Source organism: Lemur catta, chromosome 11 (assembly GCF_020740605.2).
Source record: "Lemur catta isolate mLemCat1 chromosome 11, mLemCat1.pri, whole genome shotgun sequence".
Classification (NCBI taxonomy): Eukaryota; Metazoa; Chordata; class Mammalia; order Primates; family Lemuridae; genus Lemur; species Lemur catta.
In genome coordinates this window covers 15,916,980-15,942,921 of record NC_059138.1, presented here as the reverse complement: position 1 = coordinate 15,942,921, position 25,942 = coordinate 15,916,980, and the positions used below count along the sequence as shown (strand labels likewise).

Sequence of the window (25,942 nt, the reverse complement as noted above, 5' to 3'; positions counted from 1 at the left end):
ATCAATCAATGTCTAAACATTTTATGCCATGAAAAATTTATTTTATTGGTTGCTTTTCTTTCTCCATTGTAATTTTTAATGCCTTTCTTTAAGGTCTCCAAGGGAAAAAATTCAGGGTTGGACTTGATGTATGTTAAATAAAACCACAACATTTTGCAGACACCACATATAAATAAAATCATATTTAAGAGCCTGGAATGTTTCTATAAACTTCTTTTAACTTTCAAACATACAGTAACTCTGCAGGGCAAGTATTACTTATTTCAGTAGCTTAGGATTTTCCTTCCTGATCACAGCATGGCCAGAGATTTTGCTAAGAGTGTCTGAGCAATTTAAAGAGCTGGTTGGATATGTCTGGAGAATTTGCTTGCATTTCATATTTTGAAAGACAATCACTGCGGGTTTTTGGTACATGAAAAAGAATAATGAAAGTATGTGTGAGTCATATTTTCAACCCACATGACATTTTAAGTTGGATCCCAGGTTAAGACAGTGACATTGGCAGAACCAATAATGATGGAAATCAAAGAAAAGTAATTGGCTAAGAAGTCACCCTTTGGGGCTATGAGCCCCAGGTGTTTTCCTTGGGGTGTGGCCCACATCAGGAGTGTACAGCTGCACAAAACTGGGGCAGGATGGTGCTCTGGATTGAGGGTCTCAGTTACAAGCCTGAAATGTCCTTCAACCAACACCACTTTCTCTTGAATGACTCGTTACATGAAAGTGGAGGTACAGTGGAATGCAGAAAGATCAGACCTGGTTTTGGGACCCAGGCAACTGTCCACCGGCCTGTAAGTTTTTACACATTTACAAATGGAGAACGTCCATAGGACTCATTATTTCAGTTGGTGAATTTATTCAATCTGTTGGAATTTTAGGTAGGGTATTCTTTTTTAAAATATAGGAATGTGACAGAAACAATTAAAGAAAATAAAGAGACTTGGAAACTTTGATCTCAGTGGGGTCATCTTTAAGTCTTTTCTAACTGAGGCTTTGAGCCTTTTATTTTCTCTCAGGCTTTTTCTCACTTACCATGTGGGTCTGTGTATGTGTCTGTACACGTGTGTGTGCTCACCGAGCATGGGGAATGTTGAAGTACACAACAAGATGGAAGGTGACAATTCACAGTCTGTTCGGTAGGGCTCTTGTAATCTCTTTCAATATAGCAGTGGTTCTCTAGTGGTGAAGTTTTTGAAAAAGATTCCCAAATTCATATCCATACCAAGTATTTGCTGTAGTCTAGTAAATACTTGTCTCATATATGAAAAACTGTTTTTCAAAAATGTACAGATGCAATGGTTTATAGGATATAGATTCTTTTTTATGCATCATTGAAGTTATAGATACTTTATAAAAAGTTTTATCAATAAATAACAAAAGTATAAGCAATTATCATATCTTAATTTTTCTTGATCTTTTAAAAGGAACTTCATTCTTAAAGTGTTAGAAAAGATATAGATTAAATCTTTTCTTTGATCCTATCAGTTAGCAATGGACTATCTTATATTGATCCAACTTGGGTATTTGAAATGACAGAGCATGTGTTTTTAAATTGAAACAACTGTGAAGGATAATTTGATAGACTCTTTTACATTTAAACAAATACATACTATCCCACTTCTCAGTATCTACCCTAGAGAAACATGCATTGTATGCAATAGAGGAAAACAAATGGAAGAAAGCCCAAAATGTCTATGGATAGGAGAATGGTTAAATAAACTACAAGATCTTTATTTGGTAGATGGCAAGAATAAGGTATGCCTTAGTGAATTGACTTTGAAAAGTCATCAAACATATTACTAAATTTTTTAAAATTGCAAAATGATAACTATATCATGCATACCGTGTATGGAAAAGATATAGAATAGTCTGATTGCAAATCCAAACTTGATTAACTATTTGATCATCTAGTTAATTACTCAAAGAAGTACTGTATCAACATGAAATAAGTAAATTTGTACTCATGCTCAACTGTACATCTTTGTCATTTTTGCTGAGTGTTTAATGCTCCTAAACACATGTAATAAAATCAGCCCCTGCAATAAAAATGGTTATTATTTTTTCCCTTATTTAACTTTTATCCATGGCTTCCTGATGAGAGATCTGGTTTTGTTAATAAAATGCTATTGCCCACATTTTACTTGCAAACTTTAAGGCTAATGTCTTTTAGACTCAAATCAGAAAGTAACAACATGGAAAAAAGATAAAATGAAAGGGAATCAGAGCAACAACTTTGGGGAACATGGGGTAAAAACAAAACAAAACAATCTGTACTAAAAATTTTGCCAGTGTCCCACACATTTTGAGAACTATTTGATGGAGAAGCTGGGGTGTGGGGATCTGCACAACAGCAGGACAACTGGTGCCTTGCTCCGGCGTTTTCCTGGGGAAGCTTCTGCCAGTTCCTCTCTCATCTGGTGTGCATTTAGACCTGGCTCACCCACATGTAAAGACAGAATCCTCAATGATTTTCCTTATTTGCTGTGTCTGCAATACTTTTATTCATTTGAATTTTCTATCTCAAAGACACAGGATGTAGCATGGCTATCTTGTTACACTGAGGCAACAGAGCTCTGGTGGTAAAGACTTAAAATATCTTTGGTGTAAAAGCCTCAGCATTACAAGAGAGTTTTCCCATTGCATGGATCTGTTTTTTCTTATCATGTAACACCAGGGCCTTTAAGCATTGGCTCTAGGAATGGAAGAAAAGCCAGTCCTCTTTACTTTTACTTACCACTGACACAGTCAAATAACATCCTGTAATTATTGTGGGCTTTTAAGATTGTTTTTTAAATCCAAAAATGATCTGTAAAGCCACTCTCTATTAAATAAAATGTCTGATCGATCAGAATGCATGAGTTTCCCACCCATGCTTGTTGGACGCCAGTTTATTGTGGAGTATTCTGCTTTGTTTCTTGGTAACTGCCTTTGCTCATCTCTTGGCATGAATACTTAGAGAAGGGTATGATCAGCCTTTCTGTGGGAAGGGCAGTTAACAGAAAAAGAGCTTATTGGGTATTTGGGAGAAATAGAGGTAGTCTTGTGTGTGTGTGAGTGTGTGTGTGTGTGTGTGTGTGTGTGTGTGTTTTAATCAATATTCACAGAGAGTTGCTTTACAAATCATTTGTGGATTTAAAAAAAAAATCAATCACAAATAAATACATTTGATTAAAACTCTATTAAACACAGTCCAATCATTATCAGATGATTCAGAGGGACTTCACATCCCACACTGCTTCTGACTCATCTGGGAACCTCAGTTGTCTTTGTTCTGTAGAAGACGGGCAGACTGGTTAATACAGGATCTGCTGAATTTTCACAGAAGGAACAAAAGGATCATTACGCTTTTATTACAACCCACTGGTTGGTGGGATATGATTTTTACTAGTCAGCAGCATTTCAAATACATTTAAATCTGGCATGTGGAAAATCAGAAATGCTAACATTTTGTCTTTAACTGAAGTGTAAAGCAGAGCTTGTGCTATCATTTGGATATATTAAAGATATACTTTCCTGTATTTTTGGACAAATGCTGCTTTTTGGTGAAATTACCACTCACACATTGCAGGTGTCATATACCTTTCTGGAGGGCAATTTGCCAATGCATATGAAAAGCCTTTAAAATGAGCATACTCTTAAACTCAAAAATTCTGACTTCTGAGAAGTTTTCCCAAGTAAATAATTGAACAAATGGCAAAAGTGTGTCTATAATGATGTCCTTTGCAGCATTATTTTTAAGAATATGAAGTTGGAAAAATTCTTAAATGTCTGTCAGTAGAAAATTTGTTAAAGAGATTATAGTACATCTGTATAATTACTATGTGTATACATATACATTCTATGTATTAATATATGTACATAAATACACATAGAATATTGTGTTGCTATTGAAATTATATTTTGCTAATGTTAAAAATAGTCATAAACAAGGTAAATTAAAGAAATGGTTTATGAATGGATATGTATAACATGATCCCACTTTATTAAAAATGAAAATATAGGAAAATGTCTGATAGAATATATCAAATATTATCATGTTGATATCTGGGTGGTATGATCCCAGGGAGCTGGTTTTTACTTTCTCTTTTATATTAATACATTTTATATTGTCTGGTTTTAAAAAATACTAAGTATGTGTTACCTTTAGAATCCAAAAGTATGAACAATTAAGTTTTTTTTAATTTTGAAAGAAAAAAAATAAACCTGTAGTGTTGGTATGAAGGGTAGGTTGCCATGGGGGAGGCCTAAAAGCTAAGAAACTACTGTTTGCTTTGCATGCCGAGGGCTGATGAAGGGAGTCTCATGGTTGAAGGATTTCCACACCTGTCAAGTCATTAGGCATGGACACGATTTCACGTACGAAGTATAAAGTCAACTGATATATTACTGAGCCAGCAACTGGGCATGTTGTGGTTGAAAATACCATGAAACTATTTTGGCTTTTTTTTTTTGTATTTAGCTTTGTAAAAAATTTAGTATGTTTCATTATTAGTCATAATAAAAGATCCTTAAAAATCTAGTTCTGGTAAGCATGTACCCTAGAAAAGAAGCTACCAATGGAGAGAGGTTACCTATAAATTTTAATGTGTACCAAGCGAGAAGAGTTAGAAGAGAAAATGGAGATGATCTGGTTGTTCAGGTCACTTCTCCAATGAGAAATTGAAGATGAAGAAAGATTACGTGTGCTGTGGCCTCGGTGGCAAATCTAATTTGTGTCAGAGCTGATGGCCAGCAACATCTAGCCAGGATGCATATTGAGTAGGTAGAAGGAGAAAGACGGTAACATCGCTTATTTTTCAAGTATGAGGGAAATTAAGGGATTAAAATTCAATTCTATTAAGGAGAGGGAGGGGTTTTGCTTTTAGCACAGGAATGTCCTTTGTGGAGCTTTTATGTGTCTTGCTTATCTTGGAAGAGGAAGACCCAAGTAATATCCATGTCCTCATGGCTGATCCAGAGATACAGAAAAGCAAATTAAGACTTTCTGTTGGATTAGCTTGGGAAGCAGTCTTTAAGAACTCATTCTCCCTGCTGTGGTTAAAGCTGTCTACTGAGAAATAAGCCAAAGGAATATTGGGCCAAGAATCTGAAGGGTGAAGCCAAACCACTGGGAAGGGCTTTTGACTGCAAACTACAATGTGATTGAATTAGAAAGGAACATGAAAATCATGTCATGTTGTCACCTCAAACTCAACAAGTCTAAAATTGAACGCTCATCTTTCCTCCCAAAGCAGCTCCTTAACTGAACTTTCCTAATAATAACAAGACATTGCAATATAGAACATTTTGCCATAACATTATTTCATTTGATTGTCGCTCGCAAGGAATTTTAACTCAGGTTAATCAGAGTGCTGCAAATTAGTAAGAGACCAGTTCTAAAAACCAGGTTGTCTGGTTTTTACACATCTAGTCATCTATCATCAACTATATCACACTGCCCTTCTCTCCAGATTAGTGGAAATAAACCAGTTAGTTTTATAGATTTATTAAGTGACATTTTCTTTATATTTGCATTTGAATATTGCACACTAGCAGATTTTAGTAAATAAGAAGTCAGATTTTCTGAAATAGCAAAGAACAAACCAACCAACCTTCAGAATTGCTAATCTTGTTTTTTATAAGATACCTTGGTGAAAAAACATTCATAGCATTTTATTATGAAAGTCAGAAGATGAAACAGGTGAAATAAAGTACTGGATTGAAGCCTGAAAGTACCTAGTTTGTAAATCTAACATAAGCAAACCATCATCAGTCATGTTAGGTTCCTATTATTGGTATAAATAGTATGGTTCTGCTGTTTTGTTTAATTTGTAAATCATTTTGGCTTTGTAGTTATATAAGAATTATAAGCATGTTCTAGAGCTCTGCCATATATTATGCCTACAGTTAGCAATACTATATCATATACTTAAAATTTTGTTAAGAAGCTAGACCTCATGTTAAGGATTCATACCACAATAAAAAAAGAATTATTCCTGTGAAAGGTTTATATATCATAATTTCTAGTTGTAAAGATGTAAGTAACATTGTAATAAAAACACTTTAAGTCTCTAATATAAAAAGCAACCCGCTACACAATGCAGCCCCATCCTATCCCCATCCGCATCCCTAACCCCCTGACCCATCAAGCCAGCTCGCCCCGCACTGGCTGGCAGCACCCATGCCTTCTTGTCATTCTGTATCTCAGGACACGTTTTGCCTTCGAAAGTACCCAAGTCAACCATGTGGGCCATTTCCTCTCGAGTTTGAGCATCTGAAGTTTCCCAGCCCTAATTCTTTATTTGAGAATAAGTATTAGGGGAAACATATCTAGCATAGTGATACTGATTGTATGTATAATTTGCTGAAGATGAAACTGTAAAACCTACGTAACATATACACGGTGGTGCTCTCTGTGTCTCTTCTACCTGCCTCAGCCCTTAGGCTTCTATCTGAATATCTACCTGTGTGCTACTGTGATGTGCGCAGTATGTGGGGGATGCAATACTACAACATGTTTTAGAGCAAAAGAGGGGCCCTTAGAGCGAGCTGCCACCCCTTCAAAGTGCACTGACTCCAAAGCCTCTAACCAATTGTCAGAAACACCCCCTCCCTCCAGTGAAAAGGAGCTGAAAGGAAAAACAAAAGCCAAACAAAGAAAATAACCTGCTCCCAATTTTAATTAGCGAAGTCCCGGTTTGATAGCGTAACTTGATTCTTTTCTGATCTTTGTGACAGTGTCTATGCAAATAACTCACATGACCTGCTGAATCCCTTTTATTAATAATATGTATTTCGATTATTTTTGGTTCAATACTTTCGATTTCTTCTTCTAAATCTTACATACTAATTATTAGCTTAGTAATGAAATCTAAATACGCTAACCCACAATTTCCAAAGGCAACCTGCTTTTGTGTAGATTTTTTTAGTTTAAGTTATTATTCAATCATTGTAAATTACTCTGTTTAGGTATTGGAGTAATGCCTTTCAAATACTTAAAACTCTGAAAACTAGGTGACTGGGTCTCTAAACTTGAGGAACCATCCTTTTAGAACTCTGTGATCCTTTAAGCAGTCAAGTTCAGAAAAGGGCTCAGGGGTGTTCCTACCAAGAAGTTGGTGGAGGTAGTTGGCAGGTGGCATGCTCAGGAGGCTGTGTTTGCAATGTTGCAGAATCGCCTACCAGAGGAACGACGATGACGAGGAAGAGGCGGCCCGGGAACGGCGCCGCCGAGCCCGACAGGAAAGGCTGCGGCAGAAGCAAGAGGAAGAATCCTTGGGACAGGTGACCGACCAGGTGGAGGTTAATGCCCAGAACAGGTACTGTCCTCTTCAGAATGAAAAATTTCTAACTTGTGTCTTAGCCGGTCTGTTGAAAAGAATTTGTCAGGCAAAGCATGCTATTCTCAGCCCAACTAACCCTTTTTCAGTTCATCTAACTTGTTTAATTATTTTGTGGACGTTTTCTAGGCAACTAATCAGATTGGACAGTCAATCTGATTTAGACATTAGGACACCACTATTCATGTCACCCCCCACCCCCAACCCATTCCCATCTCCTAAACATACTTCGATTGAAGGCTTTTATTATATTTTATAATCTAGTATTTTTTAAATGTATTAAATACAGTGAGTTATATCTTTAAATAAGGAAAACTATTTACATTCATTCTATAGAGTATTGCTATCTGTTTTGAACTGAAGAGTTATTAGTTTAATAGAGTCCTTATTGCCTACCAGTAACCCATGAATTTTAAAAGTAGGCATGAATAGCAGATGTCTTCTTTTTCCTAATAGACAGCCTGAATCAGTATTCTCTGATCACTATAATATTCAGCAAGATGCAGAATCCTGTATTTAATGTGAGTATTCAAACATGCTTAATGAATTTATTACTACATCTTTTCCTGCTCAGGCCCTGGTAGAAACCAGGAAAGTCGAGAATGCCTAATAGGTTCAACTTCTTCAGAAAGGGCTTTTACAACAGAAATAGTCACACGGTTCATTATGCTAATAGTCAGTGTATGTCATTTATATACCTCAAGGTCTAGAAAAGATGAGGATATCTTGCGAGGGGGGAATGGAGAAAAAATAATTTTAATTTAAAACTATGGACAGATTAAATATGATGGATCTACTCTATATAATCTCACATGTGGCTCTGGTTTTAATTTGTTTTGTCTAATTGAGTCTATTTAGAAAATTCTGAAGGAAAAGGGTCCTGGCCTCTTTAACTCAAATTTGGAGGCTATATCAGAAGGTTTCTGAAAGCATTCTTGAAAATGCTGGCAGGCAGGATGAATTCAACAAGGAAGCTTATTGGTTAGGTGAAGAAATAGAGACCATGTCCCTTGGTAAGTAGCCCCTAATTGGGGAGAAAACATTGCAAAGAGGATGCAAGTATGATCTCTGGGGTTCACTAACTGGCTTTGAATACCAATTTGGCCTTTCACTAACTGTGTTTCTTCACTTAACTGGAAGTAAAAATTATACTTTTCTCCTAAAAATCTTGTTAAACTTAATTTAGGTAACCATGCATGTGAAATGCATGGTGCCTTACACATAGTAAGCACTCAATAAATTTTCACTATTAGCAGTCTTATAGGAGAGCAGCATAGTCATTCACTGCCTTTTCTATTTTTAAGGTAAAGGAGAGGGGATAGAATGGGTTTGAAAAATGACATTTTGAGGCCTTTCCTGAATCTAGTTATAAGAGAGTGACCAACAATGGCTTAAAAAGTTACTAGTGGTCTGTAGTTTTCTTGCTTTTAAAACCTTGCTTCTGCTTGTGTTTCTCTTCTGTTTTCACATTTTATTATTATTAGTTATGTCATGGTATTGATTGACCCAAAATTCTTTATTTTATTTTTAGAATAACATATTTTTCATTCTTTATTTTTCTTTATTTTATTTTTAGAAAAGCATATTCAAGTCTGAGAATACATGTTTTATCTCTGACATATTAATTAGCCACAAAAAGAATAAATCTTCTTGGTACTAAACAACTATAACTGGCACTTAATATCTATGGATGATTGTTGTCATGATTTATAAATAGGCAAAGAAAGGTTCAATACAGTTTGTTGATTTCTTACCTTAAAAGCACTTTAATCTAACTAGCACTTTGGAATTTTGGTACCTTTTTAAAATTATTAGAATTCAGTTGACCCAAATGACTTATATATAGACTTTTGCCCTTAAATTCTAAACTCTTTGTACTTTTAGGGACATTTGATCCTCATATGTCCAATTCATGGAGACCGTGTCCTGCAGCAAAAGCCAAGGCCAAGAAAGCTTAAAATCTAACCTTTACTCTGCCATTTTTTGTTGTTAAATATGAATGTGTTTTTCCAAAATTAAGTGAACTTGAACTTCAGAAGGGCCAAGTTTGATATGAACCATGAAATTTGATGGAGTTTCTAAACATTGCAAGATGTATTCTTCCAACTCTGGTCACAGTTCTGGTGTCATGTGACTGGTTGTTTTCTGCCAGTAGAGACCAACACCCTGACTTGGACAGTGTCCAGCATCCTGCAATAGTGAGGGAGGTGCTGGACATGGTTGAGTTTGGTTTTAGAGATTTTCTTTGCTTTTTTTGTAAATATCAAATTTAACTGTCCATTGTCCACTGTAGAAAAAGAAGGACAAGAAACCCTTTACTCATGGAGATCTTGACAAAGAAGGTAGATAGTGTATGGACTAGTTAGAGTAATGCTGGCTGCTATACCAATGAGCAGCCCCCAAATTTTAGTATTTAATGCAGTAACGCATACCAATCTAGTGCAGGTATTTATGTCAGTAGGTGGAAGCAGTCATCTGTCTTCTTTCCTTTTGTGATTCTGCCAACCCCTAGGGCTTTGAAGTTCTCTGATCTAGCCAGCAGACAGATAGGATAGAGAATGCACCTCTTCTTCTTAATTGCCTTGGTTTGGACATTTCTGTTTACATTTCACTGGCAAGTTCTGGTTGCATTGGCGCCACCTGGGTGCAAGGAGGAGGAGCGGGTAGGAAATGCAATCCTTGACTGGCTGTCACTCCCCCACGACTCTGGAAGGAGGAACAGGAATTACAGTGGACACTTGGATGTCTCTTTCATGGGGGTCATTGGCCTGAGTGCAGAATGTCCACACTGTAACATACACTCCCTTCCTCTCAAAGTACCTTGGGTCTCACCAATCCAGATCAGGAATTCTAAAAGACTTGGTGACATCTGAGAATACTATATGACACAAGAGGAATTCACTCATTACTTCAGTTTGGTCCTTGTCTTAGTTTGAATTCCCCAAGAAGCTGGTCTTAAAACAAAGATTTGAGTCCAAGTAGTTTATTAGTAATATGATCCCAGGAAACACCGGTAGGGGTGCGGGGAAGTGAGATAGAGAAAGGAAGGCAACCAAATAAAGGTTGCATTGCCAAGCAGGTCACCACTGTGGGTGTCTGGAGCTTAACTCCACTGGGGAGCTCTAAGGTCCCATGTGGAACAGGTACCTCAGGTTTATCCAACTCAAAAGGTGAGGGGTGCTGAGGTATTTATACACTAATGCTCATCAATTTTTTTTTTTTACATTAATACCCAGAGCACTTCTGGCATGTTGAATAGACTCCAGTGGCCAGAGAAAGACCAAGGGTGTGTACTAAACTGGTGACGTCCCAGGGGGTGTGGGCAGCCGCTGGAGTCCTGGGTGGCACAGGCTGTATGAATGCAGCTGACTGATGAATCACAAGCTGTCTTTGGTGTCGCTCTCTCTCTTGTACAGTGTGCCAGACGAGGAGGCCAAGACAAGCTCCACAAACACTCAGGTGGAAGGGGATGACGAGGCTGCCTTGCTGGAGCGCCTGGCTCGGCGAGAGGAAAGACGCCAGAAACGCCTGCAGGAAGCTCTGGAGCGGCAGAAGGAGTTTGACCCAACAATAACAGATGCAAGCCTGTCGCTCCCGAGCAGAAGAATGCAAAACGACACAGCAGAAAACGAAACTGCAGAGAAGGAAGAGAAAAGTGAAAGTCGCCAAGAAAGATACGAGCTAGAGGAAACACAAATAGTCACTAAGTCCTACCAGAAGAATGATTGGAGGGATGCTGAAGAAAACAAGAAAGAAGAAAAGGAAAAGGAGGAGGAGGAGGAGGAGGAAGAGAAGCCAAAGCAAAGGAGCATTGGAGACAATCAGGTAGAGGCGATGGTAGAAGAGAAAACAGCAGAAAGCCAAGAGGAAACAGTGGTAATATCATTGAAAAACGGGCAAATCAGTGCAGAAGAGCCTAAACTAGATGAGGAGAGGGAACAAGGTTCAGATGAGATTGCCCATAATGAAAAGATGGCAGACGAGGACAGGGAAAGAGCTGAGGCCGAGAGGGTAAGGTTGGAAGCAGAAGAAAGAGAAAGAATCAAAGCCGAGCAAGACAAAAAGGTAGCAGATGAGCGGGCAAGAATTGAAGCAGAAGAAAAAGCAGCTCTCCAAGAAAGAGAAAGGAGAGAGGCAGAAGAGAGAGAAAAAAGGGAGGCAGAGGAGAGAGAAAGGAGGGAGGCAGAGGAGAGAGAAAGGAGGGAGGCAGAGGAGAGAAAAAGGAGAGAGGCAGAGGAGAGAAAAAGGAGGGAGGCAGAGGAGAGAGAAAGGAAGAAGCAGGAAGAGAAAAGGGCAGCAGAGGAGAGACAGAGGGCAAAGGCAGAGGAGGAGAAGGCTAAGATAGAAGAGCAGAAACTCAACAAGCAGCTAGAAGAGAAAAGACGCACAATGCAAGAGACAAAGGTACAAGGGGGAAAGGTAGAAGGGAAACAGGTAAATGAGAAGAAAGTGCAAGAAGATAAACTTCAGACACCTGTCCTAAAGAAACAGGTACAGTAAACATTTTGCACCAAATGTGTGATGCCTGTGACTTATGAGAAATGTAATGCACATCAAATTTGGGACTGAGGCCACATGCATACAGCCCACATGCTTGATCCTTTGGCAAGCTATTCATTTTTTCAGGCCATAGCAATATGCAAGCATGAAGCAAGCAGTTGATGGCTTAATATTCAATCAACCCAATTTACTGGGACAACCAGAGAGAAACTAATTGCTCTGTGCTTGGTTGTTATGAATACCAAAAAAATGAATTAACGCAAAGGTGATCCATGTGGTGGTGTTATGTTGATTTGTGATTCTTTTCACCTGCATCTAAAGTCATTCTTTTTAACACCTCTCCTCTATCCATAGGTCTACATGAGGCAAAAGGCTCATAGACTCCTCACCTCACTCATGTGTTTGACGTTGAATAAAAAATTAATAAAGTTGGGTTGGGAAGCTGACATAAAGAATAATGGCCAGGCAATTTCATTTTAAGAAGGCAAAAATAAATCCCCAGAAATTAACTAGTAATAAAGTGGGGAAAGGAGCTGATTGGAGCCTTTTATTTAAAAATGTCAAAACCCTGCTTTGCCATCATGTAGACCTGAGCTTAATGTAGACTTGCAGAAAGCCATTCATCTGGGACAGTATCGCTTTATAACTGACTGATAATTAAGAGCATACATTTTGCTACTTTTACCATCGGGGTGACACAAATTCATGTAGTCCAAGGAAGGGTGGAAATAGTCGGGTGGGGGGAATTGTTTGTAAAGTATAAAAGATTCTTTTTCTGTCTGCAAGACTACATTAAAAGCACTAGACCTAACCACTACCACCATCACCACCACCCAAAAAAAAAAGAAAAAGAAAATGAAAAAAAGAGATGCTTGCATATTCACCTTTCCAGGGAAAACTCTGTCACTAAGTCCACATTGCACTGAAGTTGTCAGTCATTCACTCCTGCTTCTGTGCAAGGGGCTCATGAACACAGCTGTATCTGAGATCATGAACAAGGTGCACCAAACCACACACGAGGTTTGTAAACACACACAAGCAGTGCCACATCATGCTAGATTTCAGAGCGCACAATGGCAGGCACACGAGAAAATGTGGGAAGAAAATACCCCACATTGCTGTGTAGAACCACGGGCACCAAGCAGGAAACGTGAGCACTCAGACAGCAAAAGAGAAGCCATCCTGCGGCACATGCAAAGTGCTCTGAGCACCTCTCACTCTTGTAAGCTAGAAAGGGCTTCTTTTACATGAGTGACTTTACCATTCTTGAAAACAAAAAGGAAGAAGAAAAGGGAGCTAAAATGCAAGCCAAAAGAGACAAGTCCCAAGAAGACAAACCCACCTTCAAAAAACAAGAGGTAAATATGATTGAGAAGTATTCTGATCATAAAGTAACGGAGAGCAGAGTTCCACAGCATCTCAGGTCCGACAGTCTCAAAATTGTAACCTCAAACCCAGAGTTTTTCAAGCCACGACTCATGATTCATTGAATGGTGAGATCAGCTTAGAGTGTCTCAAAATGAGTTCAATGTGTCAGTCGGCATTCTAAAAAAGTGAAATGGAATAGAAAGTATCAAAGAACACTGTAGGGAGTAAGTGTTGCATCGTCATATAAATTGTCTTTCTTACTGTGGGTCACAGTCAAAAAGGCTTGAAAAGCATTCTGGAATCGATCTCTCTTGCTTTCTACTCCTCTGAGTGCTAACATTTTCCCTTGAGCCATCCTACTTTCACTTCAATTATGAAATATTTCCAACTGGCCTTGATTAATGCTTTAACTTTTCAAAGGAAAAACACCCTCACACATCTCAGTAGGAAATTTGGTGAACGGAAGATGATATTTGGTTTCCAAAAGAAAAGTTTGGCCAAATGTTCTGCATTGCATTTCTGAGGCACACATGGGAACAGGTGCCGGGGTGTTTGACTGTGGGTAAGTGAAGGAGGTGGTGGACCAAAGGCTCCCGCCGGCAGAATGTCATGGTGCACCGATGTAATCAGAATGTCACATCAGAACACCTGACCTCATTTTAACCATCATGCTTATATTAGCCCCAAATAATCCTAAAAACTGGGACTATATCTAATAAGTTCACAGTACTTGAACATGGTAAAACTGAATTATCGGAGGTAGGAAGACTTGAATTACTCTGCCTACCAGACCAGTGAAGTGATTTGTAGCCATTGAGCGCCAGCCCAAATAGACTCTTGCTACGTTTCTCTGCCTATTATGGCATCTGTTAAGAAAACTCAAAATTTTCAACAGAAGAATCCATATTTAGAAAATAGATGACCAGATTAAATAGGGGGTGGGTTATTTTCTTAAATATTTTTCATAAAATCCATGTAAAAAATAAGAACCTTTAGTTCATGTTATATATTATATTTATGTTAATGTTCATGTTCCTCTCTGTTTCTAATAGAACTTGCGGTGGTTTGGGAGTAAAAATTGAACGTGAGCACTGGCCATCTAAAGGAAGGAGAAAGTGTAAATGCTAAGAGCTAGAAAACTGAATTTAGCTCTCACGAGGTAGCTGAGAACATAGCTGAACATGTTGGGAAATACTGTTTTCATTTGGGGACAGAAGAACGCCTTACAAAGTCACCTACCAAAAAAAAAATGAAAGTCACCTCAGAGCTAAATTCAGACAGAAATGTCCCACATGGGTTCTTCTAGAAAACTAGTGTTTCAGGGTGAATGTATTTGACTACAGAAGGAAGAGGGCATGAAATGATGACTCCAGAATTAAACGTGGGGGAAGGGAGGCTGTAGAAAACACTGCTTGGGTTCCATATTTAAAATTTCATTCAACTCACTAAGATCGGATTTGTTTTTAGTGACCAAAGCATTCTATGCCTGTGTTTGGTGTCTGAGAGCTAGACAGGGCTCACAGTGCTCACCCGGATCACCTTCTGCCTCTTTTCAGAGAAGGCCCCAGTTCAGCAGTGTCCACGGTACCATTAGACTCTCCCGGGAATGATTTGAGGCCTACCCCTTTCCCAGTGTGCCCCACAGCACATTCCAGTCTCCCAAAACTTTTGACTTTTTTACACAAGCCCAGATAAGCTCCTCAACCCAAGCTTAAAAAAAAAAAAAAACACTGTATTCCTCTTTTAACGTTGTGTACATAAACAATGGGTTGAATGACTAGGTTTTCCCCTTTCCAGCTAGTTGTGTTGTTACCTTATGTAGACAGCTTTAAATCATGTTTACATGATTCAACCATTTTAAACAACCTCTTCCTTTTTTATTCCTTTTTGTTCAGAAAAAAGTAAAAACCAAAAAGCAAACTAAAACCTTTCCTTTCAAGGACCTATGCAACATGGGCAGAATAGGTGAACCACAGCTAAACACAAACATCACGGGAGCCTTCTTAAAGAAAACATTTCCAGATATCACTCCCAGGTCTGCAAACAAACAAACAAACGAACCAAAAATATAAAACCTGTCTTTCTCCACTGCAGTTTAACTCTGTTTGTGGCGATGGGTTGCAGAGGATCACCAACCTTGAAACTTAATTTAGCTTTCTTTCACTCCTCTCCAATTACAAAAAGCCTCTTTTTAGTTCTACACCCAGGAGCTATTTTTTCCCCCTGACTCTAACAGAAAAACAAAGTTTCTAACAGAGCTGCTAGTATGGTATTAGAAGTGATGTTCATATCTCCAGGTCAACACTTCCCAAATGTTAGCGCCTGCTAATTACCTGGGAATCTTGTTAAATGCAGAATCTGATTCAATGAGGTCTGATATCCATGGACCAGACTTGCAGTACCATAGAGTCCAGAAAAAAATCCGTGTGCTGTAAATTGGACCCAGAAAAGGATTTGGGGCTTCTGAAACTAACAAAAGCCCATTAAACCTAGTCTGGAAAAATTGTAGCTTGCACCCAGTTCTTACTACTCTTCTAGAATCAAATAATGCAATACAGTCCAGACTCACATCTCAATCCCTTTCAACTTGCTCCCTTAACTTTTTGAGTATTTCTCTGGGCAAGGGCATGTCACTTGAATTCCCACCCCCCACACACTCATGTGTTATTTCATTGGATGTTCCACATATCCAGAGTTCTAAAATCCAAGTGATCGCATTTGGTCATAGCCTTTCTTAAGAGTATGCTAATGTTACCTGTGTACATTAGCACATTAACTCTTTCAGGATATTTGGTTATCTATTAATACTTCAGCACAGATTTTCTTCATGGTAACATTCTGACCTAGAAAGTCTAATACCTTTACCAAGGGTCACAGAATCCCATGGATTTGGGTTGAATTTGCCACAGAATCCAAAAATAAAATGTAAAGACTCTATGGAATTACTTTATTTCCCAGAAAGAGAAAATAGTTTTCAGTCAAACTCAAATTATCATTATTACATGGAGAATGTTTCTAAGGAAGTTTTCCAACAGGAATGTAAGCCTACCGTCCACTATAACATTTGCCAATAAAGACAGAACTTAAAAAAAAAAGGCGGGGGAGGGGATTTTTCTTCTGTTAGACATGTGTTGTTTTTCAAATCTAGTTTAAAGACTTTTTTGGCCAGTAAATGAGATAATACATTTTGGGAGGATGGAACTATTTCTGGCTGCAAAATAGGAGAAATGAGTTAAAGGGAATTTCTCTTCACAGTGTTCCACAAACCATGAGATTTGACTCAGAATTTGTTTCATGTGTATCCCTGCAATGGGACCCCCTCACCTCCAAAGTTATATCCCCAGATGCTTCTTAACCAGAATATAAACTCGAGTCCATGGTTTCTGGGGCTAAATCTAACAATGGCGGCCAAAACAAGAATATACTCTGCCTCCTCCTGCCTGTCCAACGAATACTGCTTTATTCTTGGGTGGCCACCAAGGAGCCACAGTCAAGCGATACAGGCCATGAGGTTTCTTCTCTTTGCTGTAGCCTCTCACGACCAACCAGGAGCCAAGAGGGAAATGACAGGATGAGAGATTAGGAAGGGATCTCTAGTCCAATCCTGTCTTTTTACACACATGAGACCAGCATCCCAGAGAAATGAGGTAACTTGTTCAAGTAACACAGCTAGTTTGTTGACAGCACTGGAACCCAAAGTCAGGTTTCCCAACTTGCAGACAGAGAGAGGTCTTGGAGAGAATGCAAAACACAGCTCCCCTCTTCAGCACGTCCAAGGGACATGCTACGTATATACCTCCTGGGGAAAGATTAAAGTCTTAATTAGGGCAGCATAGTAGTGAATACTTCATCCATAGTAACATAATCAAATAACACCCAAAGAAGACAGTCAAGGGACTGTTGAAGGCTCATCAAAAAAGAGCAAAAACAACGGACTCTGCATTGTTAAACATGCGCTTTAGGAGTTCAGAGAGTATTTGAAGAATAGGTGGACAGAGGTGAGTGATCAGGCCAGGGGAGAACATCCTAGGCCACACTACCTAAAGCCCTAAGTTCTTATGGCCTCCCCTTCCTCTGCAGGTTTCTTTAGAACATTAGTGCTTTGTAACTGTTTGTCTTGAAAACAACAATAATGAACCTCACCTGTTTTCACACTCATCTTTTAAGAATGGGTGAGATGATATGGGTGAAGTAATTTTAACTCCTTTCCCTCCCTCCCCTTCAAAAAGCTATATAAATTCAGTTTACTTGGGAAAAACTGTCTCATTTACCATGAGGAACTTGTAACACAAAATCCGTAAAATATTGAAGCTACCACCTGCTCTCCACGTATCATCTTCCTGTCTCCCATAACAATCACAAAACCACTTCCAGAGAACTAAAGTTTTATTGGCAATGGAAGTCATGACAAACCCTGGAATATTTCGTATTCCATTCTATCTTTAATGGTTTAGATGGCTACAAACATGGCCCCACAGATCCCACATATCTTGCTTCCTCCCCCTAAAGTCAGGATTATTATGTGTTCCACTCTTGGGAACTAATTACTCATTCAATTAAAATACAAAGGTGGTCTTCGCCAGAACTGGCTGGGCAGATTTAGCTAAGCTGGTAGGTTTCCTCTTCTTTCCTCCTCATGTGTGTCCTTCTCAAAGATTCTCTCTCCAACCAAGAGAGACTCCAAGCAATCTGGCCACTCTAACTTCAAAGCCACCCTAATAATTATTACTCTTCCCAGTGAGAACTGCAAACAGCTTACATGAAGTTCCCAGAACTCAATAGTTTCCAAACCGTAACACTCCTACTGCTCTAAAAAAAATAAAAACCCCAGTGAGATCAGACATGATCTTGCCTTCCTAAAATTGTGGTCAAGGTCTTTATTCACAGGCTAAAGGACCATAGCTCACGCTGTAAGAATTTTCTCTGACCCCAGCTCTACCACGCTGGGTGGTTTGTTTTACTTCTGAGTTTTCTGCCTTCCTAACAATTTTGGGTCTTATTTGGTGATGCCAACCAAAATCTAATAAGATTTTTATCGTTATGTTTCTTCCTGATATGTACTGTTGTTTAGATCAAAGATGAGAAGATTAAAAAGGACAAAGAGCCCAAAGAAGAAATTAAGAGCTTCATGGATCGAAAGAAAGGATTTACAGAAGTGAAGTCACAGAATGGGGAATTCATGACCCACAAACTTAAACATGCTGAGAACACTTTCAGGTAAGAGGTAGTGACTAGTTAACAGTGACTGTGTTCACATGTGGGGGAAAAAAAAATCATTCTCCCTATCCTATGCCTCCAGACAGAAATGTGCTAAACAGGCAACATGCTTTTGTTGTGAGGTCATTAGCCATTGTCTTAGAGATACTCAGTTAGCAGGTCCAGCACTCATATCACTAACAGAAGACCAGCAGTCACTGCTTAGACAGGGCTTAATCTGCTTTTCCCATTATTCTGAGAGGCAGATCATACTTGGTGTCCATGTTTTTATTCACTGACCTAATATGCTCATGTGAGATCATTCATTATATATGGTCTGACCACCTTCACAGGAGACCCTTCTCATACCATTTTCAAGAATGCATCTTCAGAAGGTTGTAAATAAATGTTGCATAAAGCTAAGATTGTTCTGTGCCAAATACTTGGGAGACATTAGGTTAAACTAAGTTGATCAGATCTCTTTACCATGGGACTTTGAGAGCCCTTGATGTGAATTTGCATTGGGAATCTCTAAGAGGGAAGGAGAGGGCATGGAACTATGGCACCCTTCCATACAGTTTGGAAAACCCTCTTGTATATCTTCAGCTTCCCCCTCCACACCTATGGAAAAATCCAGGCAATTGGCTGTAGGATAGACTAGACCAGGATATGCAGGTAAATTCTCATTTCTAGATACAGATAGATACTGAGAACTCTCCGACAGTTTTGTAGAAGAATTTAAGGTGCAAAAGCCTTCCATTGAACTATATGATTCTCTGTGCCTCATCCCCACAAACACTCCTTCCAACCACTGGTGCCAAATCCCAACTTCTGTTATGTCACTGGCTCCTGTGCCAGATGTGCTGGAAGAGAGTCTTGGGCTTCTGCAATGTGGAGTCCATGGGGTTGTTCTTTGGGCAGAAGCCTTGCCTGTAGACCTTGTTTTTCTGAACACTTCAAATAAGAAAGTCACCAGGCAGGTATTATGTAGAAGTTTGGCATGGTCCTTACACCAAAGCCTTTGTAACATCTAGAGGCAAGTAGAGCTAGTAGGAATGGACATTCCAGGCTCATCTAAAAGGCCAAGATGGATAAATACAGTTGCCCCAAAACAATTTTTCTATACAAAACTTTGAACAGAAACCTAGTCATATTTATCCAAAGGAAAGCCTAAAGTACACAAATGAAAAGGTGTGCCTAAAAGGTCTAAATGCAACTGTGAAGGAGTAAGAAAGTGAGAATCTATAGATATTACTTGGGATTGGCAAGAGAGTAGGTGTGAAATTAAGAATTTATTGGAAATTTGTAGAAAATCTACAAAGTAAGTTGATTTAGGTTGATAAGCTGAGTCCAAAGCTTGCTGAAGTGCCTATAGTTTAATATTTTAAAGCCCTAGAATAGTGTCAGGTTCATGAAAAATGTTCAGTGAATATTACCTAATGTTACTATTTTTTTTTACTGGTAACTTAAAATGTTTTATATCTATAAGCTTTATTTCTGTTAAGAGAAATAATGTTAAAAAATCTGTAGGTAGAAAAAAGTTTGGTTAACAATTAGCAAACCTTCCAACAAACCTCAGTCAAAGCTCAAATTAATAATTAACATGCCTATTGTGTAGAATTCCAAAGAGCTGGGAATTCAAAGAGAAGAAGAGTCCCAAGAGATGGCAACAAGTTGAGCACTGAGAACCCATGCATGTGATTCTAGCCTTAATTCTTCCATCTTTGGGCAGAAAAACAAAACCAAGAACAAGCGGCTAGCATTGTATTCATTTTTGTTTAGCCACCAACCCAACATATGTGAATTTTAGTTTCAATTAGAAGTTCATGCTGATAGAAACAGAGAAGGATTGTTTTCCTCCATGTGCTTATAAAATGAGAAAGGAAGGAAGTATGAGCCTCTATTTAGATATAGCACCTACAGCTTAACTGTAAACAAGCTGTGTTCTTAATGGTAAAAGGCCTTATGTTCCTCTTGACTTAAACCTAAAGAAGCCAAGGATGGGGAGACAACATTATGGAAGAAATTTGTGTATGAAGTGGCCCCTAATGCTGAGGGCATGCCTGCAAACAGGCAGAGGTGATGTGGACAAAACTCTTGCTCCTGTTTTGAGCATAGCTTTTGATGTTTAATTACTGCCCCCTTTGATGTTCCTGTTTTCTTGTAACTAGATTGTTTTCTCTAAAACATGACATAAAAATGTCAATTTGATGAGAAAGTTATAGAGATAGCAGATTATGTCAGGGGTGTTATAGAAAGTACAAAATGAGGGTTTTTTTTTAAGGTGGGAATTAAAAAATTTTTTTCTGGTTATAGAAAAAAATGTACTTATTATAAAACACTCAGAAAATAGGATAAAAATAAGCACCCATCACCCAAAGATAACCACAAGTAACATTTTTTTCCATATATGTATATAATATTCAAGATAGACACACATATATAAAAATTATGTATATATGTGGGTATAATTATATATTTTTAATTGATTCTTGCACCATGCATAACAATATATCATAGATTTCTACACCAATAAATATAAGCCTATAATTAATGATGTTAGAGTATTCCACTGAATAGATACATTATGACTTATTTAACCAATCCCTAATGACAGGCATTTTGATTGTCCAAATTGAAGCCTGAGCGACACCTAGTGGAAGCTAGAGATGTGTTCTATGGGGATGTGTTTTGCCATTCCAGCTCCTACACAATAGGATGAACACAAAGAGCAAACTCATTTTTGAACATAAAGACCTTAAATTAACTGAGAGAGGAGTCACAGGCCTGTGAACTTTTAACACCCTGAAAAAGAAACATAAAGTTTAAAGGGACCCTCAACTTTGAGTTCAAAATAAAAGAATTCATCTTTAACTGTCAAGAGCCTGGAACAGTATTTTAAAACTTTTTAACCTCAGTCCTTAGTAAAAAATAAATTTTACATCATGACCCAGTACATACCTACATATATATTAATAACTAAAACCAGTGGGTCAAGAAATGGGACTTTCTTTTGCTCTATGCAATGCAGACTGATGTTTCTATTTCATTTTTTTAAATGCTCATTACAATCTACTAAATTGATTTTCTCACCTGTAGCTTGAAAAACATTGTCCTGGAGGAAACAGTATATTCAGAAATCCTTCAGTGTTTAAAAAGCATGATGTATACACTATGAAATCAATATTGTATGATGTATATCTCGAACCCATTCTTTTTATTCCTCTTGCTCCATAGCTAGAAATACTGTGCCATTCTTTACATGGAATGAATGATATTAGAGAGTGGTAATTCATTTGTTCCACAGACAAAGTGTTCAGATCTAGTAAAGAATGACCTCATAAATACTTACTATCACATAAATACTAACTTGATAGTAAGTATTTATTAATAAATAACAACAAGCTATATCCTCTTAAAGACTACTTATAACAAGGCCCTTCAAGCACGCTACTAAATTCTCGTAAAATCCCAGGAGAATCCAACTCACATGAATTCTGCTTTAGTGAAAAGCATAGTGTTCTACTGAAGTTCTATTCTGAGTAACAAAATGTTTTGAAATTTTCAATGTTCTAACTCTATTAAATGGCAAATTTAATAAAGGATTTAAGGGGTCAGTAGGTGCTAATACTATCTCACCATCTTTTTATATGATTTCTATAAAATAATAAGAATACCAGTTCTGGCATAAATTTTTAACATAAGGACTCAGGATAGCATTCTGTCTTTAGTCAGAACATTTTCCCAGTTCTACAATAAAAATCCCCTGGGGGCCCTCCTTAATCACAAAAGTAAATTCAACATCATTTCAATTTTTCTTCCTACTTATAAAAAACTTACCCATTTCTTCCTGTTTTATAAGCTCTGCTATCTAATGAAGCTTTGCTTCCACTCCAGCAGGAAGGTAGCTAGACCTAGACTGTAGAAATTCTAGAGAGCTAGAGGTAGGAAGCATTCTTTCACAGACTCTCTGTCATCAAGGTTTGAGGTGAGAAGTAGGGAGGTGGGCTGACATATTGTATTTCAATTGATTCATTATTTTATAACAAATCATATTTAATTTCAAGTATAATCATAGTACAGGGTGTCCCAAAAGCCACCATATATGGGGAAAACAGGAAATTATAGCTGAATTTACCATTATTTACAAAATATTCGTTACAAAATTTTTCCTCTGTAGTGACAAGAAAAGTACAATTGGTAGAGAAGCATTAGACTCTGGTCATGGGTCAACCACTTTCTAGCTACCAAATTTGGATAAATTATTTTCTCTCACTTGTGATTCCCTTATTCATAGATGGGAAAATAAACCTAACCTGCCAACTTCCAAGTTATTGTGACTATTAAATGAGATAATTAATATGAAAAGGGTTCATAGAGCATAAAGAATGACATCTAAGTAACGACCCTAACCACATCATTTCAAGCTAATTTAGTAATTTTAAGTCCTCATAAACAGTATTCCAATTGTGATAGGTTAAAAATACACAAATCAAAGCCATAGGTTAATGCACGGCCATTAAGAACTTTTTCCTCAAGCAGCTCTGTAAGAATAGACATATATTACTGTGTTTAGCTCTTAATCAAGAGGCAATGGGAATTTCATCTGCCAGAGATCGGCTGCTAGAGTCAAGCTGAAGGCAACCTTGTGGACAGATATGGATTTATTTCAGTGCCTACCTGTAGTTCAGCCACTGTTTCCCATTCCCAGTGCCTGAGCCTTCCTGGCTTCCCTCCCGTTCCATGTCTGCAGGCAGATCCAAGCTAACCAGTACCTTATGGGAGAGGACCAGTAGGCCCACTCCTAGATTTTAGAACTCATTCTAACAGTAGTGTTTTGGACTACATCCCTTCCTTTCTAATAACAACTAATATTTATACTATAGATGATATATAAGTTAACATTGATATATATATATATATATATATATATATATATAATCCTATGTGACCCACTGAGGTAAATAGAATAAATAGTATTGCCCATTTTTTCCATGTTGAAGCTCATGTATCATGGTTCTTTTTTAAATTGTGGTAACAAACACATAACATGAAATTTACCATCCTAACCATTTTTAAATGTACAGTTCGGCAGTGTGAAGTATTTGCTATATTCGCATGGCTGTGCAACAAGTCTCCAAAACACTTTTCATCCTGCAAAACTGAAATTCTACATCCATTGAGCAACGACTTATTTTCTACTCCCCTTCCCGGGCCTCCCTCCCCTGGAAACTACCATTTTACTTTCTACCTCTATGTATTTGACTACTTTGGATCCCTCGTGGAAGTGGAATCGTACAGTATTTTTTGTGTGTGTCTGGCTTATTTCACATAGCATAGTATCTGCAAGGTTCATCCGTGTTGTTGCATGTAACAGGATTTCCTTCCTTTTTAAGGCAGAATAATATACCCCGTTGTGTGCATATACCATATTTTGCCTATTCCTCCCATTATGGGCACCTGGGCTGCTTCTATCTCTTGGCTTTTGCGACTAGTGCTGCTAGGAACATGAGTATACAGAGATCTCTTCCAGACCCTGCCTTCAATTCTTTAGGATGTACGGGGGAAGTGGGATTGCTGGATCATGTGGTTGTTGTATTGTTAATTTGTAGGGGGAACCTCCAAAGGTTTTCCTAGCCCCTGCACCATTGTTTGCAAGTCTCGCCCAGCCCCCGCAGTGCGTCTTTGGCCCATTTTACAGGCAAGGAAACCAAGGGCGAGTGGCAGAGCGGGGCTCCCATTCAGAACGTGTGGCTCCGGGCAGACCCAGCCTGCCCCCCGGGCTGGCGCGGGGACCCGTGTCGGTGACGGGCACTGCAGGTTTGGCCTGGGCCTGCGGCCGGCCCTCCCAGCCCTCGGGGAGGCGGCGGGGCGAAGCTGCCAACTCCCTCCCTTCCCTCCCGTTGCCCGCAGCCGCCCCGGAGGCAGGGCCGGCGGGGACGCCAAGGAGGCCGAGGGCGCGCCCCAGGTGGAGGCCGGCAAGCGGCTGGAGGAGCTTCGCCGCCGCCGCGGGGAGACCGAGAGCGAGGAGTTCGAGAAGCTCAAGCAGAAGCAGCAGGAGGCAGCCTTGGAGCTGGAGGAGCTGAAGAAAAAACGGGAGGAGCGAAGGAAGGTGCTGGAGGAGGAAGAGCAGAGGCGGAAGCAGGAGGAAGCCGATCGGAAGGTCCGAGAGGAGGTAAGGGGGACGCCGGCCTCTGAAACCGTGTCCCTGGTGACCCTTCTGGCTCAGAGAGTCATCCCCCGCCCCAGGCTCTTAAAAATCTACGTTAAGAATGATAACGTATACTGTGTGCTAGGCACAGTTCTAAAACCTGTAGACATTAATTTATCCAGTGCTCATAAGAACTCTCTGATGCAGGTGCTTATCCCCCCCATTTTACAGACGAGCAAATGGAGGCACATAGAGGTTTTGTGATTTTCCTTGGCAAAATTGGTCTTAACCCATGACCCTCCACTGCCTCTCAAAAAGGAAAAGTTTGAAAACTGAAAAGGATGGAAGGTCTGCACATTAGTTACAAGAACTAAGTTATACGATAGTTGTTTTCTAATATTTGGAGAGTTTTTATGGAGAAGATTTAAATCGTTTTTGGTTTTTTTTTGTTTGTTTGTTTGTTTTTTTCTGAATTGACACATAAGTTGATTAGAATGGAAGCAGGCAGGGAAGTGTCTGCTTTCCACCACGTACCCAGGACCCACACAGCGCCCGGGGTGCAGCAAGAGCCCCAGCATTAGGAACAGATGAATTTGTCCCATCTTTTAAGACAGAACTAAAAACTACAGGTTTAAGTTACAAGGAGGAAAATTTTGGCTCAGCATATGAAAAAAACATTTAACCAACTACAACTTATATTACTACAGTTTACAAAGTCCATTCTTTCCTTTCTTCCTGAGGCACATTATTATTCTCATTTTATGGGCAGAGAAACCAGGAATCAAATAGTTTGAGTGACTTGGTTGGAGATTCTTGACTAGTCGGTGGTAGAATCAGTACTGGGACCCAGCTTTTACAACTCCGAGCTGAGAGCTTTTGAGTAGTATTCTCACATCATTGAAAATATGCCAAGAAAGACTTGATGACTTTCTGACATGGATCTTACACAAAATTTCCCTGAACCGTGTGGAAAGTTTGGATATGTTAATTGTATGGTAGCTCCAGCTACAACTTTCAATGAGACAATGACCTTTGGTTGGAAAGTGATTGGGATGATAGAGTTTAGAATCAGACATTCCTGGGTTTGTATCCTAACTCTGACTCTTACATGCTGAGCCTAGGGAGAGTTGCTGGACTGCTCCGTGCCTTCATTTCCTTATCTGTGAAATGGTATCTACTTCGCAGGATTGTTCTGATGATGAAACAGATCATTGTATTCACAGTGCCCAGCACGTAATAGGCACTCAAAAAGTGGTAGTTATGATTATTGTTGTCATTGCTATTATCATTATTTAGGGGAGGAGTGTACCAGGGAAGGCAGAAGGAAAACCGTGAACTCTTAAAGCTACTATATTGGACCTAGGAGATTATTTGTTCTACCTCCTACCAAGCACAGCATCCTTCTGCA

The 25,942-nt window shown here is 38.9% G+C and overlaps 1 protein-coding gene across 7 annotated transcripts in view; it reads left to right on the top strand.

The window, feature by feature from the left end:
- Nucleotides 1-25,942, top strand: part of CALD1 (caldesmon 1) — a 168,978-nt gene that overhangs the window by 128,940 nt on the left and 14,096 nt on the right. For 3 of the 7 annotated variants that reach the window (XM_045564851.1, XM_045564852.1, XM_045564853.1), the window contains 5 exons: nt 7,152-7,298; nt 10,736-11,810; nt 13,100-13,177; nt 18,259-18,404; nt 24,297-24,558. In XM_045564851.1, coding sequence (XP_045420807.1) covers nt 7,152-7,298; nt 10,736-11,810; nt 13,100-13,177; nt 18,259-18,404; nt 24,297-24,558 — 1,708 coding nt within the window. The remainder of the gene's footprint in view (nt 1-7,151; nt 7,299-10,735; nt 11,811-13,099; nt 13,178-18,258; nt 18,405-24,296; nt 24,559-25,942) is intronic. The other 4 variants (XM_045564856.1, XM_045564857.1, XM_045564858.1 and 1 more) reach the window with 2 other exon arrangements.